This window comes from Oncorhynchus nerka, linkage group LG20 (genome assembly GCF_034236695.1).
Source record: "Oncorhynchus nerka isolate Pitt River linkage group LG20, Oner_Uvic_2.0, whole genome shotgun sequence".
Taxonomy (NCBI): Eukaryota; Metazoa; Chordata; class Actinopteri; order Salmoniformes; family Salmonidae; genus Oncorhynchus; species Oncorhynchus nerka.
Genome location: NC_088415.1, coordinates 64,368,257 through 64,395,139, shown reverse-complemented (window position 1 = coordinate 64,395,139; position 26,883 = coordinate 64,368,257). Strand labels below are relative to the sequence as shown.

The 26,883-nt window shown below is 41.2% G+C and overlaps 1 protein-coding gene across 1 annotated transcript in view; it reads left to right on the top strand.

Annotated features, from left to right (window-relative positions):
- LOC115102958 (arf-GAP with GTPase, ANK repeat and PH domain-containing protein 3-like) overlaps positions 1-26,883 on the top strand; it is a 139,337-nt gene that overhangs the window by 94,713 nt on the left and 17,741 nt on the right. Inside the window, 3 exon segments of the mRNA XM_065005681.1 lie at positions 23,177-23,331; positions 24,871-24,961; positions 25,137-25,359. Coding sequence (XP_064861753.1) covers positions 23,177-23,331; positions 24,871-24,961; positions 25,137-25,359 — 469 coding nt within the window.

Below are 26,883 nucleotides of genomic sequence, written 5' to 3'. Positions count from 1 at the left end.
TCATGGTAAATGGTGGACAGGAGGACATACAGGTAACTGCCAAAATAAAGGAAACACCGACGTGAAGCGTCGTATGGTGCTGGGCCCACTACGAGCCAGAACCGTTACAATTCTTCCACGAGAATTTCCATAATTTAGTGTTTTGTTGATGGTGGTGAAAAACGCTGTCTCAGGCACCACTCCAGAGTCTCCAATAAGTGTTCAATTGGGTTGAGATCTGGTGCGTGAGACGGCCATGGCATATGCTTTGAATCTTTTTCACACACATCAAACCATTCAGTAACTACTCGTTCCCTTTGGATGGGGGCGTTGTCATCCATTGGGCGCATGGCCATGGTATGTTAATTGCTTATTTAACTCGGGAACTACATTTACCTGTGTAAATGCACCTGCTTTCAATATACTTTGTATCCCTCATTTACTTAAGTGTTTCCATTATTTGGGGAGTTACGTGTATACTGTAGACTGTAGGAGAAGATGCCTTCGCTTTTTGCTTGACTCCACATCACCACAGCCATTAGGCTATCATTTCGTTTTTATTGTGGTCATGTTAATTAAGGAAAATCATCGTATCTGCCTCTTGATTCTCCACAGTTACAGTTGTTCCCTCCTATTGGATTCATATTACGTTGCTCCACGTCCGCCCACTGCCCCGGCCACATCTAATTGGAAAGGACTTGTTGATTGTGTAGCTGCTGGATAAATATTGTCAGATCACGGGGTTAATGCTGATTGCTGGTGTTAATGTGTGACTGAACTCCCCATTCGTTCCTCTGTTAGCCATGGGCTAACTGTACCCATTGGGGAACATCAGGAGTGCTAATGATCCTAGCGCTAGCTGTCTCAGCCATCATCATGGCAATAGAAGCCGTAATACCTCATTGTATCGTTCACGCCTGGTATTTATCGTCTTGGAGGAGGACATTTTGACCTTAATCGTCATGCTTAGATGGAACAAAATTACTTTGCTTCACACAGAATGGAATTACCTCTCCAGTGAGGCTGTGACAGGTCCTGCATTAAAAAGCAATATCAACATACTGTATAAGCATATCATAATACTACTGTTGCCTCCATGATACTATGATACTACCACAGAAATATAATTACTTGAACAGATATTTCCATTAAAGTCAATGGGTCTTAGGGGATTTGCCTGTTCTACTATCTGGTTTGGTCAGTGTTTTTGTCTGATGGTTTGGCCTTTTTAGTGCTCATGTCTTCCCTGTACTGTTCTGTTCTGCGCATGAAGAGTTAGATTTGTATCCTCAACAGTTTAAGAAGTCATCGATTTGTTGATTTCTTAATCTCAGTAATGAACGCGTTCTAATGCCTCCAATTTATTGCCAGTCAACTAAATAATTAGCTTTAAGAAGCTGAGTGCAGAAGTGTAACGTCATTGGACTCTGAGGAAAACTAGGCTGCAAATGTAAATGCCATGCTTTTTAAAAAATGAACAATTATGGGACAGTTGAGGAGAAAGAGGCACTCTTTAAAGTACAATACTTAATGTTGGCATGTACTGCAGCGCCAGCTGTGCCACCAGAGACTCTGGGTTCGCGCGGCCGCGACTGGGAGGTCCGTGGGGCGAAGCACAATTGGCCTAGCATCGTCCGGACAAGGGAGGGTTTGGCCGGTAGAGATATCCTTGTCTCATCGCGCACCAGTGACTCCTGTGGCGGGCCGGGCGCAGTGCGCGCTAACCAAGGTTGCCAGGTGCACGGTGTTTACTCCGACACATTGGTGCGGCTGGCTTCCGGGTTGGATGCGTGCTGTGTTAAGAAGCAGCGCAGCTTGGTTGGGTTGTGTATCGGAGGGCGCATGACTTTCAACCTTCTTCTCTCCCGAGCCCGTACGGGAGTTGTAGCGATGAGACAAGATAGTAGCTACTACAACAACCTTCGTCTCTCCCGAGCCCGTACAGGAGTTGTAGCGATGAGACAAGATAGTAGCTACTAAACAATTGGATACCACGAAATTGGGGAGAAAAAGGGGTCAAATTCAACAAAAAACAACAACAACAAAAAAAAACTGACTGAATGTCTGAATTTTTTTATTCAATCATATATCTTTTATCGTTTGTTCAGTTTCCTTAACAAATGATTCTTGATAGGATAATAGGACCTTCTAACACCAAAAGGAACTCAATAAGACACCAACTAAGCATCACATCATGCTACTCTAAGCCTTTGAGAATCATTGTAACATTACTCAAACCCAGACTTCCATATGTAAACACTCCTTAACTGTACTGTATGTTTAAATAAGAAGCTCTGAGGTCTTTATTGATTCTGTTACCTGTAGTCGATATCTCAAACGAGATCAGATAATTGAAGTTGGTGTCGAGCTAATTGGATTATAGCTTTTCCCCTGAAGAGGAGACCCTCCACTAGAGCATTGTGATTGCTACAATCCCCACAGCCAGAACCAACTACTTACTTTTGGTTCTGGGAATGGATGTATGGACTTATTATCCTTTTCATACACAGACCCAAATCCCACTAATTTACCATGCCTGCATAATTAGCCAAGCTTGTTTGTATATCTTAAAGGGGTAGTGGGTAAAAAACATGGGAAAAATAATTGAAAGTACTACTTAAGTCGTATTTTGGGTTTCTGTACATTATACTCCATATATTTTCCCTGATACCCAAAGGTGCTTATTGACATTTTGAATGCTTAGCAGGACAGGGAAATTGTCAAATTCACTCACTTATCAAGAGAACATCCCTGGTCATCCCTACTACCTCTGATCTGGTGGACTCATTAACTGGAAATTAGTTTGTAAATTTTGAATATTGGAGTGTAGCCAGGAGCCCGCTCTTTTTACAAGACAATTGTGCTGTCTGGTTTGCTTAATATAAGCAATTTGAAATGATTTATACTTTTGCAATTACATGTACTTTTGATACTTAAGTATATTTAAAACCAAATACTTTTAGACTTTTACTCAAGTAGGTTTTACTGGGTGAATTTCACTTTTATTTGAGTCATTTTATATTAAGGTATCTTTACTTTTAATCAAGTATGACAATTGGATACTTTTTCCACCACTGACTTTGATACACTATGTATACAAAAGTATGTGGACAACCCTTCAAATTAGTGGATTCGGCTATTTCAGCCACACCCGTTGCTGACAGGTGTATATAATCGAGGACACAGCCATACAATCTCTATAGACAAACATTGGCAGTAGAATTGCCTTCCTGGAGAGCTCAGTGGCTTTCAACCTGGCCCCGTCATAGGATACCACCTTTCCAACAAGTCAGTTCGTCAAATTTCTGCCCTACTAGAGCTTCCCCAGTCAACTGTAAGTGCTGTTGTTGTTAAGTTGAAACATCTAGGAGCAACAATGGCTCAGCCGCGAAGTGGTAGGTTGTACAAGCTCACAGAACGGGACCGCTGAAGCGCGTAGCATGTACAAATAATCTGTCCTCTGTTGCAACACTCAGTACCGAGTTCCAAACTACCTCTGGAAGCAACGTCAGCACAATAGTCGGCAGCTTCAAGAAATGTGTTTCCATGGCCGAGCAGCTGCACACAAGCCTAAGATCACCATGCGCAATGCCAAGCGTCGACCAGAGTGGTGTAAAGCTCGCGGCCATTGGACTCTGGAGCAGTGAAAACGCGTTCTCTGGAGGGATGAATCACGCTTCACCATCTGGCAGTCTGACGGACGAATCCGGGTTTGGCGGTTGCCAGGAGACCGCTACCTGCCCCAATGCATAGTGCCAACTGTTAAGTTTGGTGGATGAGGAATAATGGTCTGGGGATGTTTTTCACGGTTTGGGCTAGAGCCCTTAGTTCCAGTAAAGGGAAATCTTAACGCTACAGCATACAATGACATTTTAGATAATTCTGTGCTTCCAAGTTTGTGGCAACAGTTTGGGGAAGGCCCAATCTGTTGCTGTTTCAGCATGACAATGCCGTGTGCACAAAGCGGAGTCCATACAGAAATGGTTTCTCGAGACCGGTGTGGAAGAACTTGACTGGCCTACACAGAGCCCTGATTTTGAAATTATCTTGGGATGAGATGTTCAACAAGCAGGTGTCCACATACTTTTGGTCATGTAGTGTGCCTGTAAAAAAAATCAAACCTGTTGAAATAATATTTTTAAGAACCCAATTCATACAGTCCCATTTTTACCACATTTGTATATGTATCTGCCAAGGCAGCAGCTACTCTTCATGGGGTCCAGCAAAATTGATGTCAGTTATACAATTTTAAAATCATTACAATACATTCACACATTTCACAACACACTGTGTGCCCTAAGGCCCCTACTCCAGCACTACCACATATCTACAATACAAAATACATGTGTACGTGTGTGTATGTTATCTTATGTGTGTGTGTATGTACGTGTTTGTGTTGCTTCACAGTCCCTGCTGTTCCATAATGTGTATTTTTATATTTTTTAAAACTAATTTTTCTGCTTGCATCAGTTACTTGATGTGGAATAGAGTTCCATGTAATCATGGCTCTGTGTAGTACTGTGCGCCTCCCATATACTATTCTGGACTTGGGGACTGTGAAGAGACCTCTTGTGGCATGTCTTGTGGGGTATGCATGGGTGTCTGAGCTGTGTGCCACTAGTTCAAACAGACAGCTCGGTGCATTCAACATGTCAATACCTCTCACAAATACAAGTAGTGATGAAGTCAATCTATCTTCCACTTTGAGCGAGGAGAGATTGACATGCATATTATTAATGTTTGCTCTCTGTGTTCTGAGCTAATTCCCTTTTTGTGGCACCTGAACAGTAGTCCAGGTGCGACAAAACTAGGGTCTGTAGGACCTGCCTTGTTAAGAGTGCTGTTAAGAAGGTAGAACAACACATTTTTGTGGACAGACTTCTTCCCATCTTAGCTACTGTTGTATAAAAATGTTTTGACCATCACAGTTTACAATCCAGGGTTACTCCAAGCAGTTTAGTCACCTCAACTTGCTCAATTTCCACATGATTTATTACAAGATTTAGTTGAGGTTTAGGATTTATTGAATGATTTCTCCCAAATACAATGCTTTTAGTTTTATAAATATTGAGGACTAATTTATTCCTTGCCACCTTCTCTGAAACTAACTGCATCTCTTTAAGTGTTTCAGTAATTTCAGGTACTGTAATAGCTGACGTGTATAGTTTTGAGTCATCCACATACATAGACACACTTGCTTTACTCAAAGCCAATGGTATGTTGTTAGTACAGATTGAAAAATGTAATGGGCCTAGACAGCTGCCCTGGGGAATTACTGATTCTACATGGATTATGTTTGAGAGGCTTCCATTAAAGAACACCCTCTGTGTTCTTTTTGACAGTTAACTCTTTATCCACAATATAGCAGGGCGTGTAAAGCCATAACACATACAACATACGTTTTTCCAGCAGCAGACTATGATCGATAATGTCAAAAGCTGCACTGAAGTCTAACAAAACACCCCCCCAATCTTTGTATCATCAATTTCTCTCAGCCAATCGTCAGTCATTTGTGTAAGTGCTGTGCTTGATGAATATCCTTCCCTATAAGTGTGCTGAAAGGCTGTTGTCAATTTGTTTACCGTAAAATAGCATTGTACCTGGTCAAACACAATTTTTTCCAAAAGTTTACTAGGTATTGATAACAGGCTGATTGGTCGGCTGAGCCAGTAAAGGGGGCTTTACTATTCTTAGGTAGAGGAATGCCTTTTGCTTCTTTCCAGGCCTGGGGGCACACACTTCCTAGTTGGCTTACATTTAATATATGGCAAATAGGAGTGGCAATATCGTCCACTATTATCCTTAGTAATTTTCCATCCAAGTTGTCAGACCCCGGTGGCTTGTCATTGTTGATAGACAACAACAATTTTTTCACCTCTTCCACACTTACTTTACAGAATTCAAAGTTACAATGCTTGTCTTTCATAATTTGGTCAGATATATTTGGATGTGTAGTGTCAGCTTTTGTTGCTGGCATGTCATGACTAAGTTTGCTAATCATGCCAATGAAAAAATATTAAAGTAGCAATAACAGTCGGGTTTGTGATGAATGATTCAATGAGTTGAGTTTGCCTTTTTTCCCAAAATGTAATTTAAGGTGCTCCAATGCTTTTTACTATCATTCTTCGTCATTTATCTTTGTTTCAGATTGTATTTTCTTATTATTATTATTCAGTTTAGTCACATGATTTCTCAATTTGCAATATGTTTGCCAATCAGTTGTGCTGCCAGATGTATTTGCCATTCCTTTTGCCTCATCCATCTCAACCATACAATTGTTCAATTCCTCATCAATCCACGGGACATTGACAATGACCCAACACACCTCCAGGCTGTGTAAGGGTTATTTGACCAAGAAAGAGAGTGATGGACTGCTACATCAGATGACCTGCCTCCACAATCACCCGACCTCAACCAAATTTAGATGGTTTGGGATGAGTTGGACCACAGAGTGAAGGAAAAGCAGCCAACAAGTGCTCAGCATATGTGGGCATTCCAGGTGAAGCTGGTTGAGAGAATGCCAAGAGTGTGCAAAGCTGTCATCAAGGCAAAGGGTGGCTACTTCGAAAAATCTCAAATATATTTGGATTTGTTTATGTTTTTAAATATAGTTACTACATGATTCCATATGTGTTATTTCATAGTTTTGATCTGTTCACTATTATTCTACAATGTAGAAAATAGTAAAAATAAAGAAAAACCCTTGAATGAGTAGGTGTGTCCAAACTTTTGAGTAATACTGTATGTTAACTTGGGCTATTTTGAGCACTTTTCTGGGATGCTTACTTGTTTTCATTGCTTCTCCCACTCCCACTCCAAGTTCTCCCACTTAAAAAGATGAGAGGACTGTAATTTTCATCATAGGTACACTTCAACTATGACAGACAGAATTAGAAGAAAAAAATCCAGAAAATCACATTGTAGGATTTTTTATGAATTTATTTGCAAATTATGGTGGAAAATAAGTATTGGTCACCAGACCTGCACCAGGCTGGGAAGACTGAATCTGCAATAGGTAAGCAGCTTGGTTTGAAGAAATCAACTGTGGGAGCAATTATTAGGAAATGGAAGATATACAAGACCATTGATAATCTCCCTCGATCTGGGGCTCCACGCAAGATGATCACAAGAACGGTGAGCAAAAATCCCAGAACCACACTGGGGGGACCTAGTGAATGACCTGCAGAGAGCTGGGACAAAAGTAACAAAGCCTACCATCAGTAACACACTACGCTGCCAGGGACTCAAATCCTGCAGTGCCAGACGTGTCCCCCTGCTTAAGCCAGTACATGTCCAGGCCCGTCTGAAGTTTGCTAGAGAGCATTTTAATGATCCAGAAGAAGATTGGGAGAATGTCATATGGTCAGATGAAACCAAAATATAACTTTTTGGTAAAAACTCAACTGGTCGTGTTTGGAGGACAAAGAATGCTGAGTTGCATCCAAAGAACACCATACCTACTGTGCGGCATGGGGGTGGAAACATCATGCTTTGGGGCTGTTTTTCTGCAAAGGGACCAGGACGACTGATCCGTGTAAAGGAAAGAATGAATGGGGCCCATAGAACCCCATAGAAAATCTTTGGAGGGAGTTGAAAGTCCGTGTTGCGCAGCAACAGCCCCAAAACATCACTGCTCTAGAGGAGATCTGCATGGAGGAATGGGCCAAAATACCAGCAACAGTGTGTGAGAACCTTGTGAAGACTTACAGAAAACGTTTGACCTCTGTCATTGCCAACAAAGGGTATATAACAAAGTATTGAGATAAACTTTTGTTATTGACCAAATACTTATTTTCCACCATAATTTGCAAATAAATTCATTAAAAATCCTACAATGTGATTTTCAGGATTTCTTTTCTCATTTTGTCTGTCATAGTTGAAGTGTACCTATGATGAAAATTACAGGCCTCTCATCTTTTTAAGTGGAAGAACTTGCACAATTGGTGGCTGACTAAATACTTTTTTGCCCCACTGTATATCTGGTTCATAGGGGTGGCAGGTAGCCTAGTGGTTAGAGCGTTGGGCCAGTAACCGAAAGATTGCTCGATCAAATCCCCGAGCTGACAAGGTAAAAATATGTTGTCCTGCCCTTGAACAAGGCAGTTAACCCACTGTTCCTAGGCCGTCATTGTAAATAATAATGTGTTCTTAACTGACTTGCCTAGTTAAATAAAGGTTCAATAGACACATGATTACTGCATACACTAGCTGTAGGATCAGCAGAGGCATTCAGGGCAGTTAGAGGGACATAAATTAGGTTACTTACATTGTGTCTACCAACCCCCCTGGTATAATGTACATTTTCTGAAGCACTATGACAACTAATCACAATGGTAGGTATTAACTGAGCTGGGCCTGGGTCATTGATAAGTAATTGTCTCAATGCAGCCATATAATGTTGTGAAAGGATCCAGGAATGCAAATTATTTGGGTGGATCCCATCTTCCTTATAAAACGTGTTTTGTTTCCAAAAGGTATCGAAATTGTCAACAAAAGTTACACCCATTGAGCTGCAATAATCAAGTAGCCAGTTGTGAAGAGAAAGAATCCTGCTAAAGCGTTCAATGCCACGATTCAAGAGGGGATAGATATGATGGGTGGGATACCGCCCATGCACATGCCGGCAAGTTTAGGAGTGGGTGTAAATGTAGGCCGATGTGGGTGGACGTCTATTTTAATAAATCCTTTGAATATACACCATCACAAAGAAATGCATTATTAATATGTTTAGGCAGGTCCTGAGAAACATTATACGTCTAATAAAATGTATTTTCAATAGAATAGAACAGCGCATTTTTAGTTTAAATTATGTTACTGGTCTGTGCAGCCTATCGGCTACATGGCTGCGCAATGCACAATATATATATATTTTTTTGTTCATTAAAAAGACAAGACACACCTTCCCTCATCACAGTCAACACAAATACATGTTTTTGTAGGCTAAGATTACAGTGGAATAACAGAATAAAATACAAATCATATTTTCCCCACACAGCTATTTTGGAACATAATCTACGTTTCATCTCTTTCCTACCCTCAATCTGCTTTGTTAGGGAGCAGGCGTAGGCTCTTACATTGAGAGTATCTTCATCATAATACTGATAGGAAATAATAGCAATCCTGTTTTTAAAAGCATGTGAGTCTCGTGGTCATAGTTCACCGCAGGGACTTGCCTATACTCAATCGGGCAAAATAATAGGCCTCCACTTTATTTGGGCTACATTATTGCATGCTAAATGTTTATGATCAGTAGTAGATGAGCAAACGAATAGTTGAGCTATACCACCTCCAATTAACCAAATATACGGACAGCGATTCAGTGGAACAAAACCACAAAATCACAAGACAAGTCGCAGGCTTTTGGCCAGTAATGGGCCTGGGCTACTAAGCATCTGCGAGTAAAGAGCAAAAGACTCCACTTGTTACGCTGCATAACATGGTAGCAAAATGTTCTCATCAGTGCTTATAAATGAGCCAGCTAGACAAGATGATCAGAAGCAGCACCAACCTCAATTTAGATTTATTCAGCCTAATTGTAGCCTAACCAATATTCAAACGGCGATTCAGTAAAAAGGAAAATCTGGCAGTGTCTCAAAGCAGTGTAAATCAATGCTGAAACAGCAGGTAGGCTAGTGCTTCAAATGTATTAGAACAATTGGATGACTTTGGGAGTTTCAGTAAGCAACAATTTGATGCCTTCAATTGCATTAGCCCGCTTTATTATAATATTTTTGTCATTCAGTGATTTATTCCCACAGTAATTATTTGTGGAAAACAGTGCATGTGGTGGGCTATGCAAGGAGATGGGTGAAGTGACATGCCTAGCAAAATTTAGAACTGCCAGATGGATGGTAACAACCAGAGCCATATACCTGTATATATATATATATACACACACTCTGGTAACAGCCCAATTAAAAACTTTATCGCAATCATGACTAGGTCAGTTCAAAGGAAAACAAGCCATATCCCTGTAATGTTTAGAGAAGATTTTATGTAAAGTGTTATTGAAGTGTTGTGGTTGCAGGTTTACCTGGCACATCTAAAGCCTTTTCTTTTGGGGTGTTGCTGTAGGCCACCAAGTGATAACAGTCAGTATCTAAATAATATGTGTGAAATGCTTGATGTATGAAATGTGTGAAATGTATGTGATGTAAACAGAGAGGTCTACTTTCTTGGGGACCTGAATATTGACTGGTTTTCATCAAGCTGTGTGCTCAAGAGGAAGCTTCTTACTGTAACCAGTGCCTGTAATCAGGTTCAGGTTATTAATCAACCTACCAGGGTGTTTACAAAAACTACAGGACAAGATCAATCACATGTATTTGTCAGATTTTTACTAATACTCTAGAACTTTGTTCTAAAGCTGTATCCGTACCCATTGGATGCAGTGATAGTGAACAATATAGTGGATATATCCAGGAAAGCCAAAGTTCCAAAAGCTGGGCCTAAAATAGTGTGTAAAAGATCAAACTAAATATTTTGTTGTGAGTCGTGGTTGTTAAAAAATATTTGTTAGTCAGATGTGATTAATAAGGAGCATCAAGATGCTACACTTGATGAATTTCTTGATTAACCTGTACCTGTTAAGAAACTGACTGTTAGAACTGTTAAGGCTCCAGCAATTGATGAGGAATTAAACAACTGTAGGATTGAAAGAGATGTGGCAAAGGGAGTGGCTAATAAGTCTGGCTGCACATCAGACTGGCTGACTTACTGAAAATTGAGAAATAATGTGACTAAACTCAACAAAAAGAAGAAGAATCTGTATTATGAAGCCAAGATCAAAAAAACGTTTAAATTAAATTATGGGCAAAATGACTAATTCAACTCCGTCTTTCATAGACTCAGATGGCTAATTCATCACAAAACCATTTGATGTTGCCAATTATTCTTAATGAAAGAAAAGCATTGTAAGTTAGAATTTTGTAAAGTTAGTGTGGGAGAGGTGGAAATGTTTTTGTTATCGATCAATAATGACAAACCACCTGGCATTGACAACTTCGATGGAAAGCTACTGAGGATGGTAGCTGACTCTATAGCCAGTCCTTTATGTCATGTCTTTAATCTGAGCCTAGAGGAAAATCTTTGTCCTCTGACCTGTGGGGAAGCCCAAGTCATTCCGCTACCCAAGAGTGGTAAAGCAGCCTTTACTGGTTCTATCAGAAGACCAGCTCAGCTCTTAGCCACCAGCTCTTAGCAAACTGTTGTAAAAAATTGGTGTTTGCCCAAATACAATGCTATTTCTCTGTAAACAAATTAACAACAGACTATCAGCATGCTTATAGATAAGGGCACGTAATATGTACTGCACTGACACAAATGACTGATGATTGGTTTAAATAAATTGATAAGAAGAAGATTGTGGGAGCTGTAGTGTTAGATTTCAGGGCAGCCTTTGATATTATTGACCATAACCTGTTGTTGAGAAAACGTATCTGTAATGTCTTTTCAACCTCAGAGCTATCTATCTAATAGGACTCAGAGGGTTTTCTTTAATGGAAGATTCTCTAATGTCAAACATGTAAAGTGTGGTGTACCGGAGGGCAGCTCTCTAGGCCCTCTACTCTTTTCTAATTTTACCAATGACCTGCCACTGGCATTAAACAAAGCATGTGTGTCCATGTACGCATCAACATCAGCAGCCACAGCTAATTAATTCGCTGAAACCCTTAACAAATAGTTGCAGTCTCTTTTGGGATGGCTGAACAATAATAAACTGGTCCTGAACATCTCTAAAACTAAGAGCATTGTATTTGGTACAAATCATTACATACAGTAAGTCGGAAGTTTACATACACCTTTAGCCATATACATCCTAGTAAAAGTTGGTAGTTACTGTCTTGTCCCATCGCTGCAACTCCCATATGGACTCGGGAGAGGTGACGGTCGAGAGCCATGCATCCTCCAAAACAAAACCCCGCCAAGCCGCACTGCATCTCGACACAATGTGCACTTAACCCAGAAGCCAGCCGCACCAATGTGTCGGAGGAAACACCGTACATCTGGGGCCGTGTCGGCTTGCATGCACCCGGCACGCCACAGGAGTCGCTGGAGTGCAATGGGACAAGGACGACCTGGCCATCCAAACCATCCCCTAACCCGGGCAACGATGGGACAATTGTGCGTCGCCTCATGAGTCTCCCGGCCGGCAGTGACACAGCCCGGTATCGAACCAGGATCTGTAGTAACACAGCTAGCACTGCTAGCAGCGGTCTAATGCATTGCAGTGCATTAGACCGCTGCGCAACTAGGGAGGCCCCTCTTGGCTAAGAGTTGAGGAAAGACTGACTGCGTCACTTCTTGCTTTTACGAGAAACGTTGTGTTGGAAATTGTTTGCGTAGTCAACTTACACACAACACTGACACACACACTTACCCAACCAGGCATGCCACCAGGCGTCTTTTCACAATCTCCAGAACAAATTCAAGGAGAAGTAGAGTATTATCCAGAGCCATGAGTGCATGGAACTCCATCTTACATAGATAGTGCAAGGCACCACGCCTCTCCCCCATGTGGTCTACTTGTTGTGTGTATGTGTAACTGATAGATGCGCACACACATACACACACTACATGTTAATGTTTTTAAATGTATTCCAATTGTAAAGTCTTTGGTCTGTAATGTCTTTTTTGTTATGTGTCGGATCCCAGTAAGACTAGCTGTCGCCATTGGCGTCGGCTAGTGGGGATCCTAATAAATCGAATCAAATAAATGCAATCATACTCTTCTTCCACCGGACATTCCACTGACTTCAAAATGCTGTCAACTTCTTCCGTGACAACAACACTGTTGATTGACGTTTCTTCCCCATCACTGTCATCAGAAGACTCTACAATGTCTGGTTCAATAAAAATGATTTTACCTAAATCAGGGATTTCCTCATCGTCTGATTCATTTTCAGATTCAGAGAGTGAGCATGGCGCGATCGTCCTCCAGAATGTAGTCCATCACATCTTCTCAATGATCTTTGTCGATAGCACCTGTTCAATTCAGGGCAGCAATGTTGAAAGCAATAGCAACACTTTTGCAGTTCTGCATTATATCTCAGCCAATCATGGCTAGTGGGAAGGGTCCTCACTTTTTCTTTGGTAAAACCAACTAGGCTCCTAATTTAACAATTGTATTTGTATTTACAGATGGCATGCACATTTGTTATTAAGGCACATGAAAGTTCATATGTTCCAGAAGGCATTTCTGGCAACAAAAAAAAGCATTTTGATTAAAAAAATAGATTAAAATGCCTCTCCTGTGAAGTAGTGATGTGCGACATATGCCTAGCTTTTTGAAACGGGTCACAATTCATTAACACCTCTCTAATTTGAACTGCAAACTGCCCCCATGGTTTAACAACACCCAACACCCCTGCCAATTTGCCAGTTACCCACTGATATGTATAAAATGGTATACCTGCAAATAAGTGGTAAATAAGAGTCGGTTTGAAAGGGTAACATACCGAATCTTCTGTCTGAAATGGGTATGAAGATCGACTAGCGAGTCCATGTCGCCAAACTCCAAATGTCCGGTGTCTACAGATAATAGCTCAGTACTGACTCCCTCCCAACTCCAGCACACACAAGCCCTTTTTACATACACACCGATTTTACCAGAGCTTGGAATTCTGATCTCTTTATACGACTGTGAACTCTGTTTATTACATACAATCTGGGTGTGCAAAGAGAGGGCTGATGGGAGATGTGTTGGAGGAGCCCAATCTCCCCCTTGTCTGTACCCTCCTCCCCAGTCTCCTGCTGGAGGCAGGGAAACATGCGTTATGCAAATTAGCCCGCTATATTTGCATAGCCATAATTAGGTAATTACAAATCGTTTGGCTATGAGATAAAGCATGTGCAGAGGACTAGACGATTTACATCAGTCATTTTCTAGTGTATTATCATTGTGTTAATGAATTACTTGTAAACGGGGGAGGCATTATGACATGTATTATAGCATATGTTGTTGCAAAGCCCTTGCCCAGGCAGATGACAGGTGACATTTTCATAAAGCCTGCTTCATCGTGAACAACACATTCAAATCAAATTGTATTAGTCACATACACGTGTTTAGCAGATGTTATTGCGGGCGTAGCAAAATGCTTGTGTTTCTAGCTCCAACAGTGCGGTAATATCTAACAATTTCACAACATATACCTAAGGCACACAAATCTAAGTAAAGGAATGGAATTAAGAATATATACATTTATGGACGAGCAATGTCAGAGCGGCATAAACTAAGATATAGTATAGATACAGTATATACTTATGAGAATTATCCACTAGAATAAATACACAGAGCTTTTTTTGATTAGACTGTGTTGAAATCTGTTTTGAATTTATAGTGATTGCCATTATTGTCAAGAGTACACAATCAGTGTTGAGTAGCTAAAAGTACCCTGATACCGGTTTCAGTGGGTATCTTTGCCGTAAGTCACTTTGGATAAAAGTGTTTGCTACATGATATTCATTATTTATTACTAGGCTATTATTATCAATGACAAACAATCAATTACAGAAGAAATTGTAATCTACAGTATTTTAGCTTTGTCCAAAAATACCCAATCTGTTTCGTAAATGAAACTCAATACTTTTGTCTCATTTGAATGTTGTTTCTTAATTGATTTCATTTGGTCTTATTTCACAGTATTTACTCATCAGTGCATTCAGAAAGTTTTTAGATTCCTTCACTTTTTCCACATTTTGTTACTTTACAGCCTTATTTTCAAATGGATTATGGATGCCCCACAGATGCTCAATAGGGTTTAGGTCTGAAGACATGCTTGGCCAGTCCATCACCTTTACCCTCAGCTTCTTTAGCAAGGCAGTGGTCGTCTTGGAGGTGTGTTTGAGGTCGTTAACATGTTGGAATACTGCCCTGCGGCCCAGTCTCTGAAGGGAGGAGATCATGCTCTGCTTCAGTATGTCACAGTACATGTTGGCATTCATGGTTCCCTCAATGAACTGTAGCTCCCCAGTGCCGGCAGCACTCATGCAGCCCCAGACCATGACACTCCCACCACCATGCTTGACTGTAGGCAAGACACACTTGTCTTTGTACTCCTCACCTGGTTGCCGCCACACACGCTTGACACCATCTGAACCAAATAAGTTTATCTTGGTTTCATCAGACCACAGGACATGGTTCCAGCAATCCATGTCCTTAGCCTGCTTGTCTTCAGCAAACTGTTTGCGGGCTTTCTTGTGCATCATCTTTAGAAGAGGCTTCCTTCTGGGGCGACAGCCATGCAGACTAATTTGATGCAGTGTACGGCGTATGGTCTGAGCACTGACAGGCTGACCCCCCACCCCTTCAACCTCTGCAGCAATGCTGGCAGCACTCATACGTCTATTTCCCAAAGACAACCTCTGGATATGACGCTGAGCACGTGCACTCAACTTCTTTGTTCGACCATGACGAGGCCTGTTCTGAGTGGAACCTGTCCAGTTAAACCGCTGTATGGTCTTGGCCACCGTGCTGCAGCTCAGTTTCAGGGTCTTGGCAATCTTCTTATAGTCCAGGCCATCTTTATGTAGAGCAACAATTGTTTTTTTCAGATCCTCAGAGAGTTCTTTGCCATGAGGTGCCATGTTGAACTTCCAGGGACCAGTCAGTATGAGGGAGTGTGAGAGCGATGACAACAAATTTAACACACCTGCTCCCCATTCAAACCTGAGACCTTGTAACACTAACAAGTCACATGACACCGGGGAGGGAAAATGGCTAATTGGGCCCAATTTGGACATTTTCACTTAGGGGTGTACTCACTTTTGTTGCCAGCGGTTTAGACATTAATGGCTGTGTGTTGAGTTATTTTGAGGGGACAGCAAATGTACACTGTTATACAAGCTGTACACTCACTACTTTACATTGTAGCAAAGTGTCATTTCTTCAGTGTTGTCACATGAAAAGATATACTCAAATATTTACAAAAATGTGAGTGGTGTACTCACTTTTGTGATATACTGTATATTTATATAGAGTTGAAGTCAGAAGTTTACATACACTTAGGTTGGAGTCATTAAAACTTGTTTTTCAAACACTCTACAAATTTCTTGTTAACAAACTATAGTTTTGGCAAGTCGGTTAGGACATCTACTTTGTGCATGACACAAGTAATTTTTCCAACAATTGTTTACAGACAGATTATAATTCACTGTATCACAATTCCAGTGGTCAGAAGTGTACATACACTAAGTTGACTGTGCATTTAAACAGCTTGGAAGATTCCAGAAAAATGATGTCATGGCTTTAGAAGCTTCTGATAGGCTAATTGACGTAATTTGAGTCAATTGGAGGTGCACCTGTGGATGTAATTCAAGGCCTACCTTCCAACTCACTGCCTCTTTGCTTGACATCATGGGAAAATCAAAAGAATCAGCCAAGACCTCGGAAAATAAATTGCAGACCTCCACAAGTCTGGCTCATCCTTCGGAAACAATTTCCAAACGCCCGAAGGTACCATGTTCATCTGTACAAACAATAGTACACAACTTTTAACACCAACACTGACCCACGCAGCCGTCATACTGCTCAGGAAGGAGATGTGTTCTCTCTCCTAGAGATGAACGTACTTTGGTGTGAAAAGTGCAAATCAATCCCAGAAAATCAGCAAATGACCTTGTGAAGATGCTGGAGGAAACACATACAAAAGTATCTACAGTGGGGCAAAAAAAGTATTTAGTCAGCACAAATTGTGCAAGTTCTCCCACTTAAAAAGATGAGAGGCCTGTAATTTTCATCATAGGTACAGACAAAATGAGGGGGAAAATCCAGAAAATCACATTGTAAGATTTTATGAATTTATTTGCAAATTATGGTGGAAAATAAGTATTTGGTCACCTACAAACAAGCAAGATTTCTGGCTCTCACAGACCTGTTGCTTCTTCTTTAAGAGCCTCCTCTGTCCTCCACTCGTTACCTGTATTAATGGCACCTGTTTGAACTTGTTATCAGTATAAAAGACACCTGTCCACAACCTCAAACAGTCACACTCCAAACTCCACTATGGCCAAGACCAAAGAGCTGTCAAAGGACACCAGAAACAAAAGTGTAGACCTGCACCAGGCTGGGAAGACTGAATCTGCAATAGGTAATCAGCTTGGTTTGAAGAAATCTACTGTGGGAGCAATTATTAGGAAATGGAAGACATATAAGACCACTGATAATCTCCCTCGATCTGGGGCTCCACGCAAGATCTCACCCCGTGGGCTCAAAATGATCACAAGAACGGTGAGCAAAAATCCCAGAACCACACGGGGGGACCTAGTGAATGACCTGCAGAAAGCTGGGACCAAAGTAACAAAGCCTACCATCAGTAACACACTACGCTGCCAGGGACTCAAATCCTACAGTGCCAGACGTGTCCCCCTGCTTAAGCCAGTACATGTCCAGGCCCGTCTGAAGTTTGCTAGAGAGCATTTGGATGATCCAGAAGAAGATTGGGAGAATGTCATATGGTCAGATGAATCCAAAATATAACTTTTTGGTAAAAACTCAACTCGTCGTGTTTGGAGGACAAAGAATGCTGAGTTGCATCCAAAGAACACCATACCTACTGTGAAGCATGGGGTGGAAACATCATGCTTTTGGTCTGTTTTCCGCAAAGGGACCAGGACAACTGATCCGTGTAAAGGAAAGAATGAAAGGGGCCATGCATCGTGAGATTTTGAGTGAAAACCTCCTTTCATCAGCAAGGGCATTGAAGATGAAACGTGGCTGGATCTTTCAGCATGACAATGATCCCAAACACACCGCCCGGGCAACGAAGGAGTGGCTTCGTAAGAAGCATTTCAAGGTCCTGGAGTGGCCTAGCCAGTCTCCAGATCTCAACCCCATAGAAAATCTTTGGAGGGAGTTGAAAGTTCATGTTGCTCAGCAACAGCCCCAAAACATCACTGCTCTAGAGGAGATCTGCATGGAAGAATAGGCCAAAATACCAGCAACAGTGTGTGAAAACCTTGTGAAGACTTACAGAAAATGTTTGACCTCTGTCATTGCCAACAAAGGGTATATAACAAAGTATTGAGATAAACTTTTGTTATTGACCAAATACTTATTTTCCACCATAATTTGCAAATTATGTCATTTTGTCTGTCATAGTTGAAGTGTACCTATGATGAACATTACAGGCCTCGCTCATCTTTTTAAGTGGGAGAACTTGCACAATTGGTGGCTGAATAAATACGTTTTTGCTCCACTGTATATCCACAGTAAAATAGTCCTAAACCGACATCACCTTAAAGGCTGCTCAGCAAGGACGAAGTCACTGTTCCAAAACCCCATAAAAAAGCCAGACTACACATGGGGACAGATGAAACAAAAATAGAACTGTTTATCCATAATGACCATCGTTGTATTTGGAGGGAAAAGGGGGAGGCTTGCAATGCGAAGAACACCATCCCAACCGTGAAGCATGGGGGTGGCAGCATCATGTTGTGGGGGTGCTTTCTGCAGGAGGGACTGGTGCGCTTCGCAAAATAAATGCCATCATGAGGAAGGAAAATGATGTGGATGTATTGAAGACATCAGTCGGGAAGTTAAAGCTCGGTTGCAAATGGGTCTTTCAAATGGACAATAGCCCCAAGCATACTTCCAAAGTTGTGGCAAAATGGCTTAAGGACAACAAAGTCAAGGTATTGGAGTGGCCATCACAAAGCCCTGACCTCAATCCTATAGAAAATTTGTGGGCAGAACTGAAAAAGTGTGTGTGAGCAAGGAGGCCTACAAACTTGACTCAGTCACACCAGCTCTGTCAGGAGGAATGGGCAAAGATTCAGACCCAAGTTAAACAATTTAAAGGCAATGCTACCAAATAGTAATTGAGTGTATGTAAACTTCTGACCCACTGGGAATGTGATGAAAGAAATAAAAGCTGAAATGAACCATTCTCTCTACAATTATTCTGACGTTTCACTTTCTTAACATAATGTGGTGATCCTAACTGACCTAAGACAGGGAATGTTTACTAGGATTAAATGTCAGGAATTGTGAAAAACAGAGTTGGAATGTATTAGAGTTGGAATGTGTAAATAAACATCCAATTTCAACTGTATATACATATACTTGCAAGCCTCCCACTTTTTCCTCCAAACATAATGATGGTCATTATATTTTTGTTTCATCAGACCAGAGGACATTTCTCCAAAAAGTACTATCTTTGTCCCCGTGTGCAGTTGCAAACCATAGTCTTGCTGAGCGGCCTTTCAGGTTATGTCGGTTTAGGACTTGTTTTACTGTGGATATAGATACTTTTGTACCAGTTTCCCCCAGCATCTTCACAGGGACGTTTGCTGTTGTTCTGGAATTGATTTGCACTTTTCGCACCAAAGTACGTTCATCTCTAGGAGACAGAACGCGTCTCCTTCCTGAGCGGTATGGTGGCTGCGTGGTCCCATGGTGTTTATACTTGCGTACTGTTGTTTGTACAGATGAACTCAAATCAAATCCAATTTTATTTGTCACATACACATGGTTAGCAGATGTTAATGCGAGTGTAGCGAAATGCTTGTGCTTCTAGTTCCGACAATGCAGTGATAACCAACAAGTAATCTAACTAACAATTCCAAAACTACTGTCTTATACACAGTGTAAGGGGATAAAGAATATGTACATAAGGATATATGAATGAGTGATGGTACAGAGCAGCATACAGTAGATGGTATCGAGTACAGTATATACATATGAGATGAGTATGTAGACAAAGTAAACAAAGTGGCATAGTTAAAGTGGCTAGTGATACATGTATTACATAAGGATGCAGTCGATGATGTAGAGTACAGGATATACGTATGCATATGAGATGAATAATGTAGGGTAAGTAACATTATATAAGGTAGCATTGTTTAAAGTGGCTAGTGATATATTTACATCATTTCCCATCAATTCCCATTATTAAAGTGGCTGGAGTTGGGTCAGTGTCAATGACAGTGTGTTGGCAACAGCCACTCAATGTTAGTGGTGGCTGTTTAACAGTCTGATGGCCTTGAGATAGAAGCTGTTTTTCAGTCTCTCGGTCCCAGCTTTGATGCACCTGTACTGACCTCGCCTTCTGGATGATAGCGGGGTGAACAGGCAGTGGTTCGGGTGGTTGATGTCCTTGATGATCTTTATGGCCTTCCTGTAACATCGGGTGGTGTAGGTGTCCTGGAGGGCAGGTAGTTTGCCCCGGTGATGCGTTGTGCAGACCTCACTACCCTCTGGAGAGCCTTACGGTTGAGGGCGGAGCAGTTGCCGTACCAGGCGGTGATACAGCCCGCCAGGATGCTCTCGATTGTGCATCTGTAGAAGTTTGTGAGTGCTTTTGGTGACAAGCCGAATTTCTTCAGCCTCCTGAGGTTGAAGAGGCGCTGCTGCGCCTTCTTCACGACGCTGTCAGTGTGAGTGGACCAATTCAGTTTGTCTGTGATGTGTATGCCGAGGAACTTAAAACTCGCTACCCTCTCCACTACTGTTCCATCGATGTGGATAGGGGGGTGTTCCCTCTGCTGTTTCCTGAAGTCCACAATCATCTCCTTAGTTTTGGTGACGTTGAGTGTGAGGTTATTTTCCTGACACCACACTCCGAGGGCCCTCACCTCCTCCCTGTAGGCCGTCTCGTCGTTGTTGGTAATCAAGCCTACCACTGTTGTGTCGCCCGCAAACTTGATGATTGAGTTGGAGGCGTGCGTGGCCACGCAGTCGTGGGTGAACAGGGAGTACAGGAACTTGGTACCTTCAGGCGTTTGGAAATTGCTCCCAAGGATGGACCAGACTTGTGGAGGTCTACAATTTTGTTTCTGAGGTCTTGGCTGATTTCTTTTGATTTTCCCATGATGTCAATCAAAGAGGCACTGAGTTCGAAGGTAGGCCTTGAAATCCATCCACCTCCAATTGATTCAAATGATGTCAATTAGCTTATCAGAAGCTTCTAGAGCCATGACATCATTTTCTGGAATTTTCCAAGCTGTTTAAAGGCGCAGTCAACTTAGTGTATGTAAACTTCTGACCCACTAGAATTGTGATACAGTGAATTATAAGTGAAATAATCTGTCTGTATACAATTGTTGGAAAAATGACTTATGTCATTGCAGAAAGTAGATGACCTGACCGACTTGCCAAAACTACAGTTAGTTAACAAGAAATGTGTGGAGTGGTTGAAAAACAAGTTTTAATGACTCCAACCTAAGTGTATGTAAACTTCCGACTTCAACTGTACATTTTACGGACACATTCTACCTTACAATAGTTATCTTCTTTCCTTTTTTTTGTACTGGCCTTCCTCTACTTCTGATGTCCATCCAGATTTCTATTTGCCATATATTTGTAACTGTGCTATTTCACAAAAGTTCTGAACCTATATACATTTTACAGACCCCGTATGTTTTACATTAGTTATCTTTTTGTTATTAGTCCCACCCTTCAGCTCCATTCAAACCCTCCCTTCTATCTCTTAATTTGTACTTGCCATATATTTTTCAACTGTGCTGTGATGCTTCACAAAAGTTCTGAGCATTCTATTCTCATAGTTTCTAGAGATTGTAAATTAAAGATAAATATTTTTGCTAAAATAATTATTATATTATTGATCGGCTCTGACTTTTCAAATCACCCAGTATTGCTACCTGCAGCGTTAGCTCTAGGTAAATGTTGCAATACTTCAGCCATTCCTGGACCTGTGACCAAAAACAAGCTACATATGGACAGTACCAAAATAAATGATCTTATGATTCTGCCTCCCTACAGCAAAATTTGCAGAGCTGGGAAGGTTGTATCCCCCTTATATTTATAACATTCTATTGGTTGCAAGGATTTTGTATAATAATTTAAATTGAAATATTCTACGTTTTGAGTCCGGCGTCGTTTTCCATGTGCCATGGAATCGGTACATCGAAAATCTCTTCCCAACTATTTTTCAATTTATGTGGCACAGCTGTCCATGTTTTGATCCTTAAATGAGACTGGTATATATTTTTATTTATCCCAATTGTCCTTAACTTCTTATGGGCTGGCCAACATCCGGTGAAATTGCAGAGCACGAAATACAAACTACAGAATTATAAATATTTAACTTTCATAAAATCACAAGTGTAATACATCAGAATAAAGCTTAACTTCTTGTTAATCCCGCCACTGAGTCAGATTTCAAAAAGGCTTTACGGCGAAAGCACACCACGCGATTATCTGAGGACAGCGCCCCGCATACAAAACCATGAAAACCATATTTCAACCAGGCAGGTGGTACACGAAAGTCATAAATAGCGATATAATAAATGCCTTACCTTTGATGATCTTCTTCTGTTGGCACTCAAAAAGGTCCCAGTTAAATCAGAAATGGTCCTTTTGTTCGATAATGTCCTTCTTTATATCCATAAATACTCAGTTTTGCTGGCGCGCTTCAGTCAATAATCCACCCAGTTTCCCTCCATCAAAATGCATGCAAAATGAATCCCAAACGTTACTAATAAACCTTTCCAAACATGTCATATAACGTTTATAATCAAACCTTAGGTACCCTAATACGTAAATAAACGCTACAATTTAAGACGGAGAATCGTTATTGTCTTTACTGGAGGAAAATACCAAAGAACGCGCTCTCATTCACACGCTTGGAAACACTACAGCCAAATTGGGAGCCACCTAGAAAAACTAAATTTTCTGTCTCATTTTTCCAAAAACCAGCCTGTAACTCTTTCTAACGACTGTTGACATCTAGTGGAAGCCTAGAAACTGCAATCTGGGAGGCCTTCGCCTCTGGAGTTCTGTCAGAGTGACCATCGGGTTTTTGGTCACCTCCCTGTGACCAAGGCCCTTCTCTCTCGATTGCTCAGTTTGAGTCAGGAAGAGTCTTGGTGGTTCCAAACATATTCTTCAGACAATTCCTTCGACCTCATGCCTTGGTTTTTGCTCTGACATGCGCTGTCAACTGTGGGTACTTATATAGACAGGTGTGTGCATTTCCAAATCATGTCCAATCAATTGAATTTACCACAGGTGGACTCCAATCAAGTTGTAGAAACATCTCAAGGATGATCAATGGAAACTGGATGCACCTACGCTAAATTTCAAGTCTCATAGCAATGTTGGGGTATTGTGTGTAGATTGATGAGTAACATTTTTATTTAATCCATTTTTAATAAGTTTGTAACGTAACAAAATGTGGAAAAAGTGAAGGGGTCTGAACACTTTCCTAATGCTCTGTACATGTGGGTTTATGTTTTACAGAGTCGGAGGAGTCGTTTGAGTTCATTATTGTGTCTCTCACGGGCCAGATGTGGCATTTCGAGGCGTCTACGTTTGAGGAGAGGGAGCTGTGGGTCACAGCTATCGAGAACCAGATCTTTGCCAGCCTGCAGTCTTGCGAGAGCATGAAGAATAAGGTGGGCATGAGAGACAGTGAGGAAACTGTGGGTCTGTCGAGTCATGATTAGTTCAGGGTCGGGAATTTTTTCTGACCACGTGACTTGGCTATGAAAATCTCTGGTTGCTAATCAGGATTTGATTTGATTTGATTTTGATCTATTTTAGTCCCCATTTGGACTAATCTTCCAACAGTCCTTAAACATTAAAATACAATTTATAATACGAACACATTTTCACATATAACACACTATTACAAACATACATAATATACTAACACAATCACCCAATAAATACTTAATCTAGAAAATATTGATTCTTCATCTACTATAGTCCCACAACATTTCTATGTATTATTATATTTAAATTGTTTTAAAATAATGTTTAAATTTATATATCGAAAGGTTTCTAGTTTGCTCAGTTAATTTATTCCATTTCTTTATTGCTCTAAATCGAAATGTTCTTTTCCCTATTTCTCTTTTCTGTCTGGACAACGCATAGATGTTGGACAATCTATTCCTAGTATTTACGGATTGTCTGTCTCTTACCAACTGAATACCATTGTGAATAGAACTTGGCCGTTTTAAATTATGTAGGCAAGTCAGTTAAGAACAAAATAAGAACAAATTCTTATTTTCAATGACGACCTAGGAACAGTGGGTAAACTGCCTGTTCAGGGGCAGAATGACAGATTTGTACCTTGTCAGCTCAGGGGTTTGAACTTGCAACCTTCCGGTTACTGGTCCAACACTCTAACCACTAGGCTACCCTGCCGCCCCTATCATTGGTATATATTAAATAAAGAAATGGCCCAAGGCAGCTGCCCTGCGGTATTCCACAGTTTAACACATGAGGGGAAGAAAATGAACCATTGATATAGGTGGACTGTTTCCTGTCAGTTAGATATGACTGTACCCAATTCAATGTTACCTCCTTAAAACCATAATGCATTCATTTTATCAAAATTATTTAATGATCCACTAAATCAAATGCTGCACTGAAATCTAAAAATAGTACACCCACACCCACAAAAGGATGTGTGAATGCAAAATTCTCTCTCTCCCCCCTCTCCCCACACCCTTCTCTCTTGCCCTTCTCTCTATCCCCTCCCCTCTCTCTCTCCCCCTCCCCAATCTTCCTTTCTCTGAGCTGCCATGTGTTGGGCTGTGTGTCAGACAGGTGCAGTGCAGCGTGGGGGAGCTCTTATTAGAGCTGACAGACATCAGAGATGGGAACACGGCCTGTGTCAGAACACAGGGGAGGAGACGCAACGCAACACCGACTCAATTTCATATAATGCCCACTCTCTCTTCTATTTCTCTCTCGCTCTCTCTCCTCCTCCTCTCTTTCTTCTCTTCCCCTCTCTTTACCCTTGTTCTCTCTCAATGATCTCTAGGCCTTCAAAGCCTCTAGTCCTCTCTTCCCTCTCCCCTTCTGTTTTGTGCTGTGTAGCCAGCTGAAATCCTGTCTCCTCCATTCTCTCACTGCAAAGCAATGATTCTTCACACACGGAGTCCCTCTTGCTTACCTGTTTATAACTTCTCTCTGCTCCCCCAAAGTCCCGGTTAGGCAGCCAAAGTGATGCAGCGTCCATTCAGTCCATAAGGAACGTGAGAGGGAACAGCATCTGTGTGGACTGTGATGCAGCCAGTGAGTACAGTACTTTCTCAACATTCAAGTTATATGTCAATGATTCCTAATACTTTACATGCCAGGTATTGTGTATATAACATGATGTCTCCAGATTGCTATGGGCCAGATATCACCCTTGCTTATTAGTAACTAACATAGGGCTCATTTTGTTCCTCTCCTCCTCCTCTCCCAGACCCGGACTGGGCCAGTCTTAACCTGGGGGCTCTGATCTGTATCGAGTGTTCAGGGATCCACAGGAACCTGGGGACCCACCTGTCAAGGGTCCGCTCCCTGGACCTGGATGACTGGCCCGTGGGGCTCAGCATGGTGATGATGGCTATAGGCAACGCTATGGCCAACAGTGTCTGGGAGGGGGCCCTGGAGGGGTACACCAAGGTGGGCGCTGACAGCACCAGGTCAGTAACCCACATCTCTCTGTTAGTGTGTGTTTGTTTGCCATCTGCCGTTTGCCAGCTTTGTTGGAGGGATTTTGAAACAAACTGTTTGGAAATCCCCACATATTGAGCTGGTTTCCCCTAGAGCAGACCCTGGTTCCCACCCCTCCTTCTCCTCTCTGCTGGGGCGCCCAGGTCTGGTCCCCTCTTCCCGCTCCCCAGTGAGGGTTGTTTGTCTCTGGGTGACAGTTAAGGCCCAGCGCGTCTCTCTGACTAATGACCCTGTGTGTGGATGAGCAGGTAATTAAGGAGCCCATTATGGTGTTTAAGCCCACCCCAGGGGCCAGGCCCCTGGCCCCAGAAGGGCCCTGTCACATATCTATCACACAGAGGCCCCCCCATCACACTCTCTGTCCCACTGTAGAAGACAGGTCTGTAGTGCCTGTACTGTTGGTGACCTAAATTAAGAGAATATGTAAAGATATACTACTTAAGTGATCAACGGCTTGGTTTTTGATTTGCTGGTCTCATTGTTAAAAATGTTTGTACTGCAGTTACTAAAATGAAATGAACATTTGTCAGTAAGACAAAATCTTTCTTATATACACATACATACATACATACATACATACATACATACATACATACATACATACATACATACATACATACACACATACACACACACATACACACACACATACACACACACATACACACACACAGTATACACAATATATATATAATGAAATACATTTTTTTTAATTTTTTTTTATTAGTTATACTATGTTAATATTAATTACTGCACTGTTGGGTAGAGCATGCAAGTTAAGTTATGTTACTGAACTTGTGCATGTGACAATAAAACTTGAATTTATAGAAATGTAAACTAACTTGTAAATGTACCTTCAAATGCTCTTGTAATAAAGGTGATGACAGCTATTGTTGCTTGGAATTGCATATCAAGAGGACATATGTTTCAAGTTTGTTTTAATGTCGCGTGCACAAGTACAGTGAAATGTCTTTCCTGCGAGCTCTAAACCCAAAAATGTAATAATCAATATTAATTTAGTACTAAAAATAACATAATGTAGAATAGAAACACACGAGAAATAGAAATAAGAACACGAGAAGTAAGTTAGCTATATACAGGGTCAGTTCCAATAACATATTTACAATGTGCAGGAATACTGGAGTGATATAGGTAGATATTGTATATTGTAAGATAGTGTATATTGTAAGGTCACTAGGTATTTTTTGTTGTTGTATTTTATTAGGATCCCCATTTAGCTGTTGCAAAAGCAGCAGCTACTCTTCCTGGGGTCCAACACAAAACATGAAACATAATACAGAATGACATAATACAGAACATCATTAGACAAGAACAGCTCAAGGACAGAACTACATACATTTTCTTCTTAGTGATCAAATCCCGTTAACGGGATCGATTTGACAACATCCGGAGAAATGGCAGAGCATCAAATTCAAATTAAATGACTATAAATATTAAACTTTCATGAAATCACACATGCAATACACCAAATT